This window comes from Antedon bifida, chromosome 5, assembly GCF_963402885.1.
Source record: "Antedon bifida chromosome 5, ecAntBifi1.1, whole genome shotgun sequence".
In the NCBI taxonomy this organism is placed as follows: domain Eukaryota; kingdom Metazoa; phylum Echinodermata; class Crinoidea; order Comatulida; family Antedonidae; genus Antedon; species Antedon bifida.
In genome coordinates, this window is record NC_136230.1 from 5856863 (window position 1) to 5876916 (window position 20054).

Below are 20054 nucleotides of genomic sequence, written 5' to 3' on the forward strand. Positions count from 1 at the left end.
GGGCAAAGCCCTAAAGTACGTGAATCAACATTAACAATCCAATCATAATCACCACAAAGTCATTCAGTTAATTACTCTGATCATCATTAAAAAAAACAACTTAGGCCTACGTAAATCTTGCAAATGCATCGTGTTGCGGGAAAAAAGATTAAATGGGAATCATATAAAGAAATACAGTACATGGAGCTATTCTAATTTTATAGCGCCATTGAAATTATACCGCCGTTCCGTACCGTGAAACAGAACATGACGGTCTCATCGCTCTTACGATCGAAAAAGCCATATGATGATATGGTCAAATCAATTTCCACCAGTCATCTTCCATACAAAGCAAGGGTAAATAATACATTGTCTTGTGCTGTGTATTCATTGTTCAATTAAAAATATTATCTATTTTAAAAAAGAAAAGTGTTTATTTATTATGCAAGATTGAAATGCATTTTTTAGGCCTATACTGTATTCTCAGAATCGAATTATATACTGTAAATGCATTCGGCGAAAAAAAACTTACATAACATGTTAGTTGTTACGTCATTGCTGTGTGTCGTGTGGCGTTGAATTTATACCCCTCGGGGGAAATGACGATTTTTAATAAGAAGATACACTCACTCTAATTTATATTTTTATCATTACATTTGGAAATCCCAATTTTATCCCCAGGTATTTATAACTCATTGATTTATATTACGTAAGGAAATAAATATCGCGATATTGATTGCTCGTTCTCGTTGAATATTCATTGTTAAACTGTTTTAATTACAAAGCCTACGAAAATATCCACCAATAGGATTGCGGGATTTCGCCACATCCCCTCGTTATCGCTTCCGCATAATACAAGTTACATAACTTTGACGTCGTAGGCTTCATAATACACTGACATTTATTTGTACCTTTAGTTGTTAAAATAGTCGATGGAATACAGTGTTAATATTGTCAGTTTTACGTAATATTACCATTTTGATATACTCTAGGCATACATAATCAGACCGGCGGCTAATACGGCTTGCCTGTTCATTCAGTGAGCTGTGAACTTACTACTACAGCAGCCTAGCGTTTGAGATTTCCGAAGTATACTGAAAACGCACTGTGATTCGTCAAGGCATACGGCGACCAGTTTTAATTGTTTTGGCGGAGATGGTTTAATATTATTCACCTCTATGGTTTAACCCGGTATTGGTATAGGGTACTTTTAGTAATTTTGTGCTGTTAAAGATCAAACATGTTTTGCTGTCTATTTTGTCATAATATTCTTTATGAACCTACAACTTTGATTTGTGGTCATACCTTTTGTAAGACTTGCTTTCTTGAACAAAAGGAAAGACTTTGTAAAATCTGTAAGCAATCTCATCAGGAGGATAAATATCCAATCAAATTGAATGTTTTATTATGTGGACAGCTACAAAAGTATTTTCCTTTTGCGTACAAAGCATCTAAATTTCGAACTCAAGGAAATGCTATGTTTAATGAGAAAAACTATTCGGAAGCAATCAAATTCTATTCTAAAGCTATGGAATTCGGTAAGTTTTAATTTTATTATTCATTTTAAATTTACTGCATGTAATGATAAATTTTCATTTTTCAAACAAGAGTGAACTTTCATTATCATCATAATTTGTCATTTTAATTTCATTGAAAAAAATGTTTTATTTTATAAATAAGTCCTGAATGTATGGAACGCCGTTTACGCAACATTTCGATGATATGAATTTTATGACGCGATATGTGAATGAAATGCATCGATATGAATTGAATGGCACGATATATGAATGAAATGTTTTGAATTGAATGCTTTGAATTGAATGTTTTGAATTGAATGTTTTGAATGAAATGTTTTGAATGAAATGTTTTGAATGAAACAAAAACAACAAAACAACATTTCATTCAAAACATTTCATTCAAAACATTTCATTCAAAACATTTCATTCAAAACATTTCATTCAAAACATTTTATTCAAAACATTTCATTCAAAACATTTCATTCAAAACATTTCATTCAAAACATTTTATTCAAAACATTCAATTCAAAGCATTCAATTCAAAACATTTCATTCATATATCGCGCCATTCAATTCATATCGATGCATTTCATTCACATATCGCGTCATAAAATTCATATCATCGAAATGTTGCGTAAACGGCGTTCCATATGAATGTGCAATTTTTATTTATTTATTTATTTTCAACTTTGTTTAATGAGGGTGACTCAAAACAGCCGAAGCTGAAATGAGGCCCTCAACACTTAAAAAATGGGAACAATACAAATATGAAAAAACGAGAAAAAGAATAACAAATTAAGAGAAAAAAAGAGACCAATAAGAAATATATATATATATGAACATTTCAAAACCCTCAGGGACAGTGCCTAGCCCTAACATATTTAGGTCAAAAAATATTAAATGATGTTGAATTTCGAATTTCGATGGGTATTGCATTCAGCAAAGACGGTGCTTTATATAAAAACTGTCCGTGGAATGGAGATTGAAAGTACAACAACCTTAACTGCCATCATTGCTTTGTGGAAACCAAACTTAGTATTAAGCATAGTATTTTCATGATCATTATCTTGTTATAAAATCTTTTATATAAGCTTTGAATATAAATAGGCAATGTACATAAAGATGAGCAAATAGACAGATAACTGGAGTTTGTTTTGTACGATAGTGACATTGGCTGGTCAGTTGTTTTTAAATTAAAAGTAGCCTTTACACATCAATTATATTAGCAAAAGCCTTTGTTAAAATAACAATTGTCGCACTACTGTATATCACTTTTTTGTTTTGAAGTTTTTTAATGTATGGTATACAGCGGCGGATCCAGAATTTTAAAATAGAGAGGGATGAGACCCTTGGCCTAAAAATGGTGAAATGAAGTTCTCAAATTAACCCATATTTTTTGCATTGTTATTTTTCAAAATTACAGTATTGTCCTGGAAAAAGCACATTTTGTTGTTCAATCTAGGCCATTTTAATTTCACATATTAGTTACCATTGGTCATTTTTTATCAATTATTGGATCAGAAAAATAATGACTTGCCTGATAATTCAATGTGGTGAACTTCTTCTCTGTTCATTAAAGATGTATTGTCCCCCTGACAATTTTACAATTTTTGTTGTTGAATGTGCCATTTAATGTCACATAATAGTTATCCACTTTGACCAAAAATTGGATTTAAAAAAAATTTATTTACATGCAAAAACTGTAATTTAAAGCAAAAAATTGTCAAATTGGCTCCCAGCAAATGGATTTTTGGTTGAAATAACCATTTATTATGTTATTTTAAAAGTGAAAACATTAATTTTTTCGTTTTTTTTCTACGGAAATGATTAACTTTATTAAAACTACAAAATAACCTATTCAAAGTCTGATTTAATTAATCTTCATTTTTCATGTTTTTGGGGGACAATACATCTCTAAACTTAACCTCATGCCATTGTCTGTCATATAATTTTGTCCTTTTTCACAATTACCATAGCATTGTTTAAACTTCTTTTTGTATTTTTAGTACCTTTAAACAATCTTAATATGTCAATTGAAAGCGCAAAGGAATATTTTGAAGATGCTGTGAAACAAGAGGACCACACTTGTCACCTTCACCCCATGTGGCCAATGGTATGGAAGTGTGTGCAGTATTAGTAGTGCTTCATACAAAAATGTTTAGAGTTAAGTTCAGTGGCGTAACGCCTATGAGTGCTCACTGGCTAAACCCAAGATGGGGGCCATCTGAGCAGTGCCCAGAGGAAAATACAGGCATTAAAATATGTTAAATAGGCTAAAAATGCCCGAGGCCTCCAGCGTTGGAGAGCCACCAGGATTTTGAAATCGGTGGGAAGGGTTTGGGGGTTTTGATCCCACAACTGGTTGACCCAAGGCCTAACAAAAATTTAAAAACTTAACCTACAACCTGTTAAATCTTTTGCATTGTAATTTTCGGATCTGTTATTTTTTCTATTGTTAGTCATGCTTTAGACGAGGATATTCACTGATGCTGGCAGGAAAATATGAAGAAGCACTGTTGTCATTTCTTCAATGTCTGTCGTTGGATTCTGACCTCACACGTGCAACCAAAATTCTAGCTAAGGTAAGAAAGTGGTTCAAAAAATAATGTTTTCATATAAAGGTAAAGGTCCCGAACATAGAGTAAAAAACTGTTAGGAGCTCATTTGACAAGCCTCAGCATTAAGTGGTAGGGTGGCCAGTTCCTTTTCATGCCGCCTTATCCTCCATAATATTTTCAACCAGGTACTCATTTACAGCTGAGTAGACTGGGAGTTGTCGGGAATTGAACCCAGGTCTCTCTGTATGACAGTCATGCTTCCCAACCACTCGACTACCCAGCTCCCTTTTCATGTACAGCATGTTAATTGTAAACACACTTTTAACTTTTGTATTGTTTTAGTTACGTCCTTTTAACTTTTTGTATTTTTGTATCTGAAACAGTTAAAAACACTATAAAGTTTCCTGTTTTCAAATGAAATAATTATCATTATTGGTATTACGATCTGTATTACGCAGACAATCCTACTAAGAGGACACTTTGTTGAGGCCCAAAGGTGACCCTTAATAGGGGCTCTGTAGTTGAAAACAGATTAGAAAAAAAAAATAAGGACAAAGAAGAGAAATTTGAGGATGAGACATAAAATGAGTTCTTGTCTAATCAAATATTTGTCCAAGTGGCTACTTTTGACTAAAGGTCATTTTCTATGATAATTACAAATGTTTGAGACAAAAGCAAATTTGTTTTGTGTCATCTTCGATATTAAAAGCTATATTAAATTTTTCTTAATAAATATTGTTAAAAAGTAATATTTAATTTTAGTTTGTATGCACTTATGATTTCTTAAATTTTTAAAATATATATTTCAAAATCGTTCAATTTACCTTCAAATTTATTTGACTACATTTTTAGTTCGTTGATATAATCTAGAAAGGTACCAAAAAAATGAGAATGAATCGATTTAATATCACGTTCACCATTTTTAGAATGTCGAAAAAATATTCACATAAAAATATATCACATTATTTGGCCTTACAGGTATATACTCAGGCCCCTGGTTTAGCACATTTAAGGGGTTCATCCAACGCTGGATAGTTACATTGGGACCAGTGTGCAATCATTTACGCTCCATTAAGCCGCTGTATATAATGCTTATGACAGCATAGGCCTACAGTGCCATAGAGCAAATGTTGTTCTTGAGATTGATTGATTTATTGTCCCGAGTGCACTACAGTAGAAGCTGTAGATTATAAACTTTTATAACTTACTTTTAATGGTCATAAAACATCCAATCATGTTTCATTACAGTAACCAATCATATTTAAGAAATGGCTAATGTTGTTGAAGAAACAGCCAGTTAATTTCTGAGACTACAGTATGTAAACAAATTGTACAAAAATTGGCCAATCATGCTTTTATAAAAAAAAAACCTAGTCGACCCAATCATGTTAAAGAAACAGTTAATCAAATAACCGCTTTTAACTTTCAATACTTATATAATTATTTATTAAAAGGTTAAACAGTTATATAAGTGATATTGAAGTACTGTCTATATTACAGTGTAAAAGAGCTATTGTTTGTGTTATATAAATATATATATATATGTTTATCACTTGCACTGATGAAGGGCTAGTGTTGCCCGAAAGCTCTGCTTACTTTTCTGGCTGTTTTATTATCGTTTTGATTTAGCTTTTCGCTTTTTTTTTGTATCTCCATTGAGATCCAGCCACTGATACCCACAGCATTGTCATTTTTTCAGTAATTTGCCTTTGGATATATAATATGTTTATCAGATATACTGTACCTACAGTAGAACCCTTCCTTTAGTACAGTAAAACCTCCTATTAAAGGGACACTTTCCCATGAAATGAATGAGGTACAGTATTTAAATATATGTTTTAACACTACTAGAAATCCCTTTTCAGGAGACATTTCTATTAAGGGGCCACGTTGATGTGTCCTCTTATTCCACTGCAAAAAAATAACCTTTAATTTCTTGATTGCAGAAACAGGACAAATTTTCAATAAGTGCTTTAAAAACACCCAAATGGGGTTATAATGCCTTTTAACCGGTTGCCACTTTGCAAATTTTAACTGCACAAAATAGCATTTATTTGATTAACAGCTGTAGTATCTTCACGGTTTGATCGCATTGCATTTTGGGTAATGTTATTACATTTTTTGTCAACAACCAAACACAAATTTAAACTGTTATTTGGGAGCACACATTTAAGAGAAATGCCGTCTGTCTAAAAATTCTATTTCTAAATAGTTTATGCCCTGATTTATTAAGCAATATGCAGCAGAAACATTGTAATATGAAATTAAATTGTAAAGTAACAGACTTCTCAACAAATTATTGTCAGTAGGCATGATAAGAACTTACTGTAGTAAATTAAAAAGTTCAGTCATTTTTTTTTTTGTGTCACAATAATTTTGCTCATATGTTTCTGGGCGTGTGCAGAAAGAATCTTCACTTCGATAACGAAAGGTGATTGAACACTACGCTCATTTTGTTTGCCATATTGACAGTTGGAGAAAAGCTGAAAGTATACCTGGTTACCCCTTAGGCAACTGTTTTTAACTGATTTGGCACTTTTACATAACCACTGTAATGGAGTTACATAAGCTCTGCATATGTACAGTGATTTATGTAAGTGGAATATAAAACCAGTATCAAGGATGGTTTGCTTTAATAGTCTACTAACCTTTTATCTTTTGAAAGTTCTACTAATTAGATTTAAAAACAGATCAATTTCATAATTGTTTATCAAAAGTAAAGGTCAATTTATGTAAACTAATTTAATTAATTCATTTTTGTAGTGCAAAATGCATGTGAAAAGTTGAGGAGGTTAAAAAATGATTTATTTATTTATTTCAACTGATGGTCCATCCAGCCAAATCAGTATTGGTTAGACCCTCAGAATAAAACAATTTGAATATAACTAATAATAGCATTCATGTTATAATTATAGAAATCTTTAAAAAGGATTTCAAATAAAATTTAATTGAAAATTAATTGCCCATTTGAGAAGATAGTTTTTAAAGAAATAATTAAATTGATTGATTGTAGAATTTTTAGATGGTGTGGATGTGAAAGACATTAGGTATTATTAGGACTGCTATCAAATGAACATTATATAATCAATAACTATAATTTTTATGTTAAATCAAATGATTAACTGTATTTCTTTTTTTTTTTTAAAGAAAAAAATGTTCTTGGAGTCCAACATGTTATGTGGTGACCGACACTAATTTTTTTTAATGTGGCCTTGTGCAGCCGACCTCAAATTAAATCCCAAAGATATCCATCACTATTGATATTTCATTCATTGTTAAATTACTATTGAATTAAAATTATATAACCTGCTGTATCAGGGTCACTAGAGGTCATTTGGATCTATTACAACAGTCAGGCACAATGACACAGTTATGTAACTTATAGCTGCAAGAAAACAACCTTAGTGTGTTGTTTCATATAGCATGAAGATTGATTAAAATTATGTGTACCAAATAGTTTTTAATACATAAAAGATATAAAGGATATTAAATATGTTTCTGAGAAAAGAACATAAAATTAAAAGATTTATTCATTTAACAGTGGAAAATTACTTCCATTTATTTCATCTTTTATTTCGGAAAAAATACTACTTAATACAGAGTACAAAATTCTCCATAGCTCAAGAACAAATTAGTGTCTACATTATTCTAAATATAAAGGAAAAAAAATATTGTCATTTGCATATAACATATACATAGAGATTATGTTTGCTCTGAGATATACAAAAACAGATAAATGAAAAACTAACAAAAACAAAGAAAAAGTGTCATATCAATCTTGTACGGTATACTGACAAGCATTCATACAATGTTAATGTTTGAATTAAATCCACCCCACTTTCCTCCTCCCCTTCCCTCCTTCCCCCTTTCCTCATCTCCCTTGGTAAACATTACCATGGAGTAAGCCTTTGAAGGCATCAACAGTATTAATAGCAAACAAATATACAATATTTCATATGCATAAAACCTGCAGTGATAATTGCACAATTTAACACTAAGGCCTACCAGTAAAATATATACATATATTGATAGCCAAGATTGAGGTATCGTTGGGTATTGTTGACATGTCTTTTAAGGCTTATTTTCCCTCAATCTAGTCTTAATTTTTTGCTGATTTAATATTTTACAAAAACGTATAGTCTTATATAAAAAGTTTTTGCCCTTTATGTTTACATTAATTTTAATTATGTCTGGCAAGTTTAATTATGTCTGGCATTATTGTATTTTCTCGGAAATGTGTTTAATTCAATGGAAATTCATCATTACTATAATTAACATCATCGATATACTGTATGATATCATAATATAGTTTTTAATTCAAAGTATCTCTAGAATGTAGTATTTAAATCAAGACACAACTTTGCGCTGATTACTAGCTGCATTATGTTCCATACGTGTTTGATCCAAAAAAATGACTGGGGTTTCACAACATTAGGCACTATATAAATCCAGAATATTATTATTATTATTATTATTTGTACTGTCAAAAAAATATAAAATGGATGAGCAATTAATTTTCTCTGTAACATGGTTTCCATTGGACACCCCATACGTCAGGATGTAGATTAGATAGCTATTCACACAGCAATGACAAAGAATAGTCCACTGATTCTTTTTTTGAGAATTCATTGGTTGGTAGGCTAGCCAAAAATCTTTTTCTTTTCAGAACTAAAATGTACAGTAAATTATTATGAAATGAGGGGATATCCGTGCACTGTTAAACATTATCAATTTCCAAATGCAAAAATTGTGGAATGCTTATTCTTTGATTTTATTGTCTAAAGCTCTGTCTACACTATCAAACTAACTTGACAAAATGTTGTACCCAAATATGGTAGTGATACGCCCATATATGGTAGTGATATGACATCATCATGTCCATATGGGCACTTCACATTTTTTGTCGTCACAAAGTTTGATAGTTTAGACAAAGCTTAAAAATGGTAAGGAGTGAGAGGGAGATCTTATGCAATTGTATTAAACATAATAATTCTCAAAACAATGAATGGTTATTATTAATTGTTAATAATAATAATAATAATTATTATAATGATTTATAAAGGTATTTCAGAACATACTAAAACCAATTCCAGCATCAGAAAGCTTGACTTGTTCAGAAACAGAAAATCAAGAGGTTGAAAGCAAGGTCGACATATGTACCGCCTCTCCAATCGCATCGCACGGATTTGATGACCTTTCGTTGGCAATTTCATTGAGTTTAAACCAAGTGGATTGTCTATCAAGTACCGACTGCAAGAATTTCATTTCATCTGAAGATATTTCTCAGGTAAAAACATATTTTATCGCAATGGCATGTTTTTTTTCGCTTTATTGGTTCACATCCTAGTTCCAGGTTTGTCAAGCTTTTCCTTCTGAAACGAGCCACTAAAAGTTAAACCTAAAACAAAGTCTGGACTGAACCATCCTACAGCAGCTATGAGTGCTACCTACCCACTCTTCCATATAGGCATATGTCAATGAATAAGACCCAGCATAGTAGGCCTAATAATTAACTAGCCTAGGGTCCTAGCTAGTCTAAAGCTCTGTCTACACTATCAAACTTTATGTGACAAACAAATGTGATGTGCCCATATATGGACATGATGATGTCATATCACTACCATATTTAAGCATATCACTGCCATATTTGGGCACATCACACCTTTTTTTGTCAAACTAGTGTGATAGTGTCTAGACATAGCTTAAGAAAAGGAAACGCATTCATTTGATTACTCTAAGCCAGTCTCTAGCCTACCTATTTTTTTAGGTGGATTTAGGTGCTGAGCTTAACCTATTATTTGTGGTAATTTGGCTGCCCAGGATCCACCTATGTGACATTTTCAATTGATCATGAATTTGAAATTTACTTTCTAGACCTCTGAGGAAAAAGAAGTAGCCTGTGAAGCAGCAAGTGAAACAATTGAACACACACAAATTAAAGGTGGGGCCTAGTGTTTTATCCTAAAATCTTCTAAATAGTTTTATGATTACCAGAGAGAAATTTGTTTTCGCTCAGGAGTCAGATTTAGCAATTGCGTTCACTGTAGTAAAAACTAAACACATTTTATAGTCAATAAGCTTTTTTCAGTTAGTCAAAATAACCTAAACAAAATATTTTAGATATCCAAATCCATTCCTTAAGGTAAAAAGAAGTGGTTGATAATAATAGTAATAATAATAATAATAATAATAATAATAATAATAATAATAATAATAGATAGATTTATATTCGCTCAAATAAACAATGTCTCTATGCGCTCGACAATATATAAAGTATAACGTTTTTTTCTTTAAGCTTTGTATACACTATTAAACTTTATGTGACAAAAAAATATGATGTGCCCATATATGAACATGATGATGTCATTACCATATGTGGGCATATCACTACCATTGGGCACATCACACTTGTTCACTTTTTTTTGTCAAACTAGTTGATAGTGTAGACATAGCTTAAAGCACTGTTTAAAAAAAATTGATAACTGCTATTACTGTGAATGCAAAATGCATTGACATGATTTCTGTAGATTTGATACCAGTAAGTTTTGTCAAATTGCATATATAAATGATAAAACAAATTGCCAATGTAATGAAATAGTTTCATGGTCATAATAAGTGTACTTGATAGTAGAACTGGTAGTGCTAGTACTTTAGTACTTTTTTTTTTAACAGCTGGATCTTTGTTGTTCTCATTATTATGTAATCAGCTATCTTGTGTTAGCTATGAGTTTTAACCTTCGGATATATGCAGATGCTGTTGTGATATCAATGCCACGGTTGTCTTAGTCTTAAGCTCTGTCTACACTATATCACTACCATATTTGGGCATATCACTACCATATTTGGTGCATAGCTAAAAGCTTTGTGAACCACTGTAACAATTTAAAGCCTGACCTAATAAAAACAAGTTTTGAAAATCTGTTTCACAAATAATTAATTTATGTATTCACTTATGCATAAAATGAACCCCTATTAAGAGACCCAGCAATAGGGGTTGTAGTGTTAAAACATATACAGGAGAACTCTATTAAGGGGACAGCTTCATAACCCAACAAAGTGTCCCCTTAATAGGGGTGTCCCCTGAATATTCGTTTACTCTAGTGTAACAACAAACTACTTGCATTCGTTAGTTTCACAGGAAAGTTTCCCCTGAATAGGTGTGTCCATTCCAAAGGAGGTGTTCTACTAACTGTTTTAGCTAAATGTCAGAAGATCTATAAAACTTATTTCTTGTTTAAACTGTAATTTCTAGATACTGATGATCTCCGTAAAGTGTACACACAACGAAAACGTAGACATTCTGAACCAATAATTGGCAATTTATCATCACCAACGATATCGGTCAAAACGAAATCATCTAGTGAGTATTTGATTTATTATACTTAATTATATTTAATTGTAAATGCCTAGATTTGATTGTTTTATTTGTTATATCATTAGAATGAATATTCTACTATTTATGTAATTTGTATACTCAAATGAACCCTGTTAAAATTATGCTGGTTGTCTTTCTTTCATTTAGAAACAAGCCTTAGAGGTGAACAGAACATTGTCCCAGACAACCTTTTGAATCATAGCGACTATGATTGTATCCTGTGCTTTCGTCTTCTCCATGAACCAGTTACAACGCCTTGTGGTCACACGTTCTGCAAAGGGTGTCTAAATCGATGTCTGGATCATAAACCACAATGTCCTTTGTGTAAAGACTCTTTAACTGAGGTAAAGATGTATGAACAATTGGCATACATAGATAATTCACTACTAAAGGCAAATTTATACAGACGAGTGGTAACGGTAATAAAAATATAGAATCTGTTATTCCATATGACCATTTACACACAATGTGGAGCGGACGGGTCATTTCCACTCAGGATAGATACAGATTCTACGTGAAAGAAGCTACGCACTTTTTTCCCGCTTGCCGTTACTGCTCATCTGTGTAAATTTGCCTTGGTCTGAGGCCAGGAATTTTTATAGTTTTCGAGAACCTTATTTGTCAAATGAACCTATAGAGTAGGTAGAGTATAGTCTAGATGTAGTCTTTAACTTGAGTACAAGTGGCTAAACTCAGGGCTGAAAAGGCCCCAGAGCATTAACAGCCCAATGCAATTACCTTCTGTTGGAGGGCCCCTTAAGAGTGCTAAACTAGTGCTTTTGCCTCTTGTGTTACATCACTGCCTGTGGTAAGGAAACCCAAAATCACAATGTGAGGCTGTGATGTAGTCACAGACAACCAAATACTGAAACTAAAAATTAGCACTTGTTTTTACAGTTTTTAGCTGAAAAGAATCTGTCTGTTAACATATTAGTAACAAAAATTCTGAAGCAGTACTTTGAAAAGGATGTTCAAGAACGTGAAGAGACATATGTAAAAGAGTTGACAGAATTTCGTGGGTAAGGAATATTCAAATTTGAACTTGTTCTTTTTACTGCTGTACCCCTTCAAAATAAGTGTGCTTCCAAATTCTCCACGATACAAAGAACGTCCAGAAGAAATAAAGCGTAATTCAAATTTTTATTTTTACAGTGCCTGTAGCCTCGAAGAGAAGGAAACTGTGATTCCGATATTTATATGTACGATTTCTCTTCCCTCAATACCTTGTCCATTGTATATATTTGAACCCCGATATAAATTGATGATGCGGCAATGTGTTGAGTCGGGATCCAAGCAGTTTGGAATGTGCATACCAATACAAGGAAATGGGTGAGTAATTGGAGTGGTGTGCACATTGAATTAAAGGGGAATGTGGCTATAGAGGGCAGCACTGAAATAATAATGATAACCATAATAATAAACATATAGTACAGTGTGTTTGTGCCCAAATATGGTAGTGATATGCCCAAATATGGTAGTGTTATGACATCATCGTGTCCATATATGGACACATCACATTTTGTTGTCACATAAAGTTTGATAGTGTGGACAGGGCTTTAGCCTGAACATGCACTATGTTTGTGTGAAAAATCATTTGAACAATATTCTGATTGTGTTTTATAGATTTTCAGAGTATGGCTGTATGCTAGAAATACAAGAAGTACTGGTATTATGTGATGGGAGGTCTGCGATTAAAACAATTGGAATGCGCAGGTTTAAAGTTATCTCAAGAAGTATGCGAGATGGATACAACACAGGAAAGGTGCAGTTTATTAAAGACGAAGAGCTACAAGGTTTGCTATTAAGCTGCTGGCTCAGCACACAATGTTTACTAAAATCTTTAACAAACTACTTAACTACCCAACTTCATTGTTACTTTATATGCCATTATTTTCGATCATTTACTGCGAAAAATCGTATCGTCTCAGTCAGTACCACAGAGATCAGCGTTTTAGGATTTGGAATAAGGAGAGTGAATCTGTTTTAGTGAGAATGTGTTTGAATTTGGCATCACCTGCATTTTATATAAAAATAATGTTTGCTCTTTTTTAGATGATGAAATTGATGAGGTAACCGAATTACAACGGTCAATTTATGAACAAGCTGCAGATTGGTTCAACAGGCAGGGGTCAAGATTCAGGTCACAGGTCATCGAACACTACGGAACCATGCCTGCACTACCTGAGAGCCTGCAGGGATTATCAGATGGACCGGATTGGATTTGGTGGATTATAGCTATTACACCAATGTTTGATCATGAAAAGTTGCAATGTTTATCAAAGAGGACGATTAGAGAACGTCTTTTGTTTATCCAAAGATCTATACAACAAAACCATTGATTGAAAACTTTACAGGTGATGCATCTAACCTGATAGTATGGAGCAGAACCATTTGTTAAGCTCAAGCCAAGATTTTTACAGTGGATGGCCAGAGTAAGCATAAGCAACTGGAGAAAAGGTTTAGGCCTAGCCTAGTAGATGAACGTAATTTGTCTGCTGGCTACATCAGGTAGTATTTGCCAAAATATTGTCCACAAAAAGGGCTACTGCATGCGTAAGCAACTGAATGACTATTGGCCAAAACATTTTTAGGCCTATTTACCAGCACTTTTGCTCCTAGTCTCCAGTTTGAAAAGGCACTTAAACAAAAGGTTTTTTTACTACGAACCCCCCTGGCTATGGGCTTGAGCACTTAAAGATTTTAGGATGATACCTTACCTCATGGAGCTGTATGTCTGGAGTAGTAAATTGATGATTTTTTAGAATAAGAGTGAAACGTCTAACCAGATAAAGTTTAGAGCAGCTAAATACTTGTTGTATTCTTCCAATAAAAAGAAATGCAAGTTCAGTATTTTCTGAAAGGGTCATGTGTTTGTTACTAGCGACCTTTTGTTTCGCCACTAGACCACATAGCTGTCAAAGGAAATGGTTATTCTTTGCATGTTCAGAAACATATGAGCAAAGCTCTGTCTACACTATCAAACTAGTTTGACAAAAAAGTGTGATATGGTAGTGATATGACATCATCATGTCTATATATGGGCACATCACATTTTTTGTCACATAAAGTTTGATAGTGTAGACAGAGCTTAAGGCGTTTCGTCTAGTGGCATGGTCGTAAAAATAAGAGTTTGTTATTGACTTGCATAATGAAACGTTACAAAATGAAGTATTAAGAATTGAAATCCGTCCTTAGCCAAGTGCGCCATTTTTCTTTCAACCCAATTTCTTTGTTTGTAAATGGTGAAACATGAGTAAAAATCTACTACAGGGCCAAAATATAAATTGAGGGTGCTATTGTAATGGACTCATGCATACAATATCTACTTACAATTACAAAAAACTGACTCTGGTATATCTGCACATTTTTATCTTAAAATTGTTTTTCGGAGTCCATAACTTAACATGGACCACTTAATTCTCATCAGTGTAGGATTGGTTGACCCTAAAAATTATACAAACTTGTTTATATTTAATTAGCCAAAATTTAGGAGTGCCCAGCTCAGGTGGAACCCTCCTGGATTACACCTATGCCATTCCTCTCTGATTTTTGCAATATTATTTGATTATACAATATATTATGCTTCAGGTATATGAAAAAGAAAGAATAGTTTTACCAAGTTATTTATATGACTATGTTAATAAGACAGTCTCAAGTATTATATATAAAGGTACAGTACTAATATTTAATACTATACATCTCATTCTGATTAAAACTATTTTAGTTTGAAGGGTATAATGAGACTGTATAATATGCATATGCACTGTATTAAGGACAGGCCCACTTAATGATACATAAGCCCATCTGGCTTCACTTGGCTCAATTTCATATTTAACTGAGTGGCCTTATGTCCCTCCATTAATAAATGTTGAATTATTGTTATGAATGATTGTACAGTATTATATCAAATATGTGATATTAAAGCCTTTGTGTGTCAAAAAAGTTTGATGTGCCCATATATGGTAGTGATATGACATCATCATGTCCTTATATGGGCACATCACATTTTTTTGACACATAAAGTTTGATAGTGTAGACAGAGCTTAAGATTCAACATGAAATGGTACAAGCACCGATAAGAAGGTCCTCTGAGCAGATATGACTATAAATATATTTAAATAAAGGTAATTCAACCGGGACACCATGTAACATAATTAAGGTTAGTCCCATGAACTGATTGCATGATAAGGGGGCGTGGCGCAGTGTGTTGGACTACTGATCGTGAGATCGCGGTTCGAATCCTACTCTGCCGCATTGCTTGTATCCTTAGGCAAGATACTTTACTTACGTTTGGCTCTCTCCACTCAGGTGTATAAATGGGTACCCGGTTAGATTAAGACACAACTTTGCGCTGATTACTAGCTGCATTATGGGAGTATGTTTCCATACGTGTTTGATCCAAAATAAAAATGACTGGGGTAATAATGTTCAGCGCTTAAAGGTTTAACAACATTAGGCGCTATATAAATCCAGGATATTGTTATTAAAATGCTTCCGACGGGATTCGAATCTGCGTCTTCTCACCGATAATATATTATACAGTACCTGTATATATGAAGATTGAGGTTATAACAAAGAAGCAAATAATTAATTAGTAATTAATTAATAGTAATAACTTGTCTTGTGCATTTGGTTTTTATTTTTTTTTATAGTTATGTACTATTAATTTACAATAAAGTACACAGTATTATTAATGTTACTACTTTATAGTAACTTTGTTAAAAATAGAAATATAAAAAAACTTAATTCTTTTATATTTTTTAGTTTATATAGAGTATTTTACAATTTTGATATAGTTGCTGTATTTGTGAGAGTAGTATTGGTAGAACACCTATTAAGGGGACACCTTCAGGACCCAACAAGTGTCCCCTTAATTGGGGTGTCCCTTGAATAGGGGTTGGCTGTAGTTAAAACATTTGTTGTGTTTCCAAAGGATGTGAACTGACCATTGGATACACACTAAGATGAGCAATAGGGGCTTACTGATTTTATTATCATAGCCAGCATCTTATAAAAAAAAACTAAACTTCCATCTTCTATTTAAAGCTCTGTCTAAACTATTAAACTAGTTTGTGACAAAAGTGATGTGGCCATATATGAACACGATGATGTCGTAACACTACCATTATTTGGGCACATCACACTTTTTTTGTCACATAAAGTTTGATAGTTTAGACAGAGCTTAAGAAACTTACTAATCTGCCTAAAAAATATATTATATATTAAACATGCAGTCATTCTCCCACCAGATATAAAATATGTAAATTTATTTGTCAATATTATAATGGATTTAGTACATACTGAATGAAAGAAGATGATTAGCAATATTTTGCATCAGGAGTTGTAAATCTAAATAAAAGAAACTAAATTATGTCAAGTTTTTCCTGTTTAATTTATTTGTTTTCAGAATTTGTCAGAATTATGAACTCTCTCAAAATACAGTATTTTTAAATTAAATTTTGAAAATGGGATTTTGGGATTTGAAGCTTTTTTGGCACAACCAGATGTAAATATTCTCTGATTAGCAAGTACAAGTATCTCTAAGATAAATGATTTATTATTTGTAAGTTATATGTAACATTGTAAACAAAACAAAAACAGATGTCTAATTAAAAGTAAGTAATATATTTATTTATGTTGTGTTGATAAATATAAATTAATATTTTTTCTTATAAATGCAGGCAACTTAAGTAAAGTAAATAGCGCCACCATATTCTTATCTACTTGCGTTCTGACTAAACCCGGTTACTAACGTCTAAACCGGTGATAAGAAAACAATAGGTACTCGGCAGCGAGGACGCCCTTCTGTTGTCCAAATTTGCATAATTTTGTGTACGTGACGTCATACCGACGGATTCACTTGATCAGTTTTGTACAACAGGTCACTCTCGTACTGGAAGAAAAGTGTTTACAAAATTCAAATTTGTGAAAAGGCTGTGTGTTGTCGCCGATAAATTTTATCAAATGAAGCGTACAAAAGGAATTCCTGAATCTAGCTTGGTTTAGAATGGAAATGTAGGTACTTGTTTTGTTGTTTTTAGGCCGGTAAGCCATCTGCTTTTACCAGGGTATTATGTAATATGTAGATGATGGAGGAAGTAAGTTCCCGTACCTGTTGTGAGCAGACGACACCAGACGAACGTTCGTTTGGCAGCTGCAGTGTGTAACAGGCTTCTATAGAATTAATAAAATAAGAGAAATGAAGAGAAATCAAAATAATTTTGTTTCCTCCGATTATGACTAGTGTAATATCGTTTAGTTAGTGCAAGAGAAGGTAACAATAACATATTACATATTATTTGGTGTGTGAGTATGAGCTTAATTGCTAGGCCCATATATTATTATCATGATGATGGTAACAAAATGGTAGGCTTGCCTCAGCATTTTCATATGTCCTAGGACTAGTAGTAGACAAAAACTATATGTGCTACTGATCTATTATAACATTTTAATGGGGACTGGTGGATGGCATGATTAAAAACGCTGGCAACAGCAACCAAGAGAAGAAAACCCCGGACAATTTTCGTTATTAATATTAGATATTCTAACAATCGGGGTCTAATGGCTTGCGGCACTACTGTACTATCATATTTACTGAGGTTATCGTTAGAGTTGGGTTCAGGTTGCAACCACTGAGTAGCATTGTCGTGACCTTAACTTCACCCTAAAAAGTGCAGTAGGGCCTCAGTTTTTTATAAGTTAGTCTGTTTTATGTTTCATGATGCAAGATGAAGCGATAAACCAAATACTGTAGTTCAACGATGGTAGAAGAAATGTACGTCACATGGATCTACACATCCTCCTCTACTTTAGAATATATTTGCCGATTTTCTACTTTCTTTCCATCTCCATTGAATTGCATACTGTATATAACAAATGCATTATGTAGTGTATTACGGTGACATCTGTTACTCAGTTGAATCATAATAACTATTAACCCTTTTTTTTTCAATTCATCATTCGAATCATATCTCCTAGGCATGCTTCATTACATTCATAATTATTCATTTACAGAATTACAATGGTGGTACAAACTCTACAGGAGTATACAATAGATCTTACTTCAATTAAAGAACACTTCCAAGGGTCAAATATACAGTACAGTACCACCAGCATACAATTATGTCACACAAAGTAACTGTCTATTATGTTCTACTGTACAAGCCTACAAGGGCATTTAGAGTTTGATTATTAATTTATGCAAAATGGCAGGGATTGTTAAGGCCCACCAATATTGTACAGTATGTTGCCGATCTCTCACTCCACAACCAAAACCTTATCTTTCTTTGGACCAAATGAATGAACTTACTGTACAGTAGTATTTGGTGGTAGCACACGACACAAAGGGAGGTGAAAGTTGCTGTCTGTGTAACATCTGGCCCACTGTGCTTTGCGTATAAAGCGCAATATTCATCCATTATCATTAGTGAATATATGAAATGTGTGTGAATATAGGTTACAGTTTACTACCTGTATGACAGTACAATTGAATAGGAAAAGTAATACAATTGTAACACATTATGGATATATTCATTAAGCTTCTTGTATCTAGAGGTGAGTTGATTTCGTATAGGATACTTTCACTATCATACAGAAAGACACACTTGTTCAATTCCTGATAACAATGACTTCCAGTCTGTAAATCTAGAATCTAGATGGCGATTAAATATAAAAAGATAACATTTTGACACAGATGGCATTTTATATGTATAAATTTTAGCTTGATCCAAAATCAAAACGCTGATTAACTAGTGGAGTGCACATACAGTAGTAAAGGAATTACTAGCAACATAGAAAAGCCTACAATTTTCTGTACTAATCATTTCCCAGTACTGTAGTGTAAACAAAATTTAGTTGAGTAATTAAAATTATATTTTATTGGTAATTATGTGATATCATATTTCAAAGTTAAAAGCCTTGACTATTATATTGATTATAATGTAATATGTTAATGTCTTTTTTAAGTATCATATGTTTTGAAGTAAGTGAGGCAAACCAAAACAGTTTAATTAATCGGTCAAACCATAAGTATCTCTATTTCCTGAAGTTTTAAAATATTGACTGTTGTGTATATACTGTTTAAATCCTTCATAATCATTGTCAAATTGATTCTGTACTTTGTAGAGATTTAGAAGTGAAGTCAACGGATGTTTAGATTAAATATAAGCAACAGTAAATAACAAACGAGCGAAATCTGTCATATTTTAACTTGTGTAATTTATCTTTCTGATATTTTTCACTACAAGAACAATGTTTGTATTAATAATTAATGTACATTGACAGAAAAAAAAATGTTATTTGCCTTCATCACGGAGGTTCTGCTTCCGCTAATCAAGGACAAGTATTTAAAGTTTTGATTAATATGTTGATAAATAAAGTATACTTGGTTCTTGCACATTAAGAGCCATTGTCTGTAAAAATCAAAGATTTGGTGGCAGATGTAAAAAAATGGATTTCGCTCAAATTTTTACCATGAATAGACATTTCAATAAAAAGCATATCTACAACATTCATTTTAATTTTTAGCCTCCGTTGCCATGACAACGGTCAATTATCCAAATTTTGATGTTTTTGCCATTTTTCACAGATTTTCTATAGTGAAAAAGTACAAACTTGTATACTTAT

At 32.7% G+C, this 20054-nt stretch overlaps 2 protein-coding genes across 3 annotated transcripts in view; both read left to right on the forward strand.

Annotated features, from left to right (window-relative positions):
- The first annotated feature begins 893 nt into the window (after positions 1 to 893).
- Positions 894 to 16800, forward strand: LOC144843104 (LON peptidase N-terminal domain and RING finger protein 1-like). Of its 2 annotated transcripts, XM_078699812.1 has the most exons (11): positions 894 to 1517; positions 3503 to 3609; positions 3956 to 4078; positions 9117 to 9341; positions 9929 to 9995; positions 11307 to 11414; positions 11577 to 11773; positions 12327 to 12448; positions 12582 to 12758; positions 13053 to 13222; positions 13482 to 16800. In XM_078699812.1, exons 1-11 carry the CDS (start codon positions 1220 to 1222, stop codon positions 13766 to 13768), a joined length of 1881 nt encoding a protein of 626 aa, XP_078555938.1. In that variant the 5' UTR covers positions 894 to 1219; the 3' UTR covers positions 13769 to 16800. The 2 variants fall into 2 exon arrangements, with proteins under 2 accessions (XP_078555938.1, XP_078555939.1); XM_078699813.1 differs by lacking the exon at positions 3503 to 3609 and having other exon boundaries at positions 1442 to 1517.
- A 440-nt stretch (positions 16801 to 17240) lies between these two features.
- LOC144843095 (uncharacterized) overlaps positions 17241 to 20054 on the forward strand; it is a 49451-nt gene continuing 46637 nt past the window's right edge. Inside the window, exon 1 of the mRNA XM_078699787.1 lies at positions 17241 to 17444. The gene's annotated coding sequence lies outside the window, so the exon portion shown is untranslated. The remainder of the gene's footprint in view (positions 17445 to 20054) is intronic.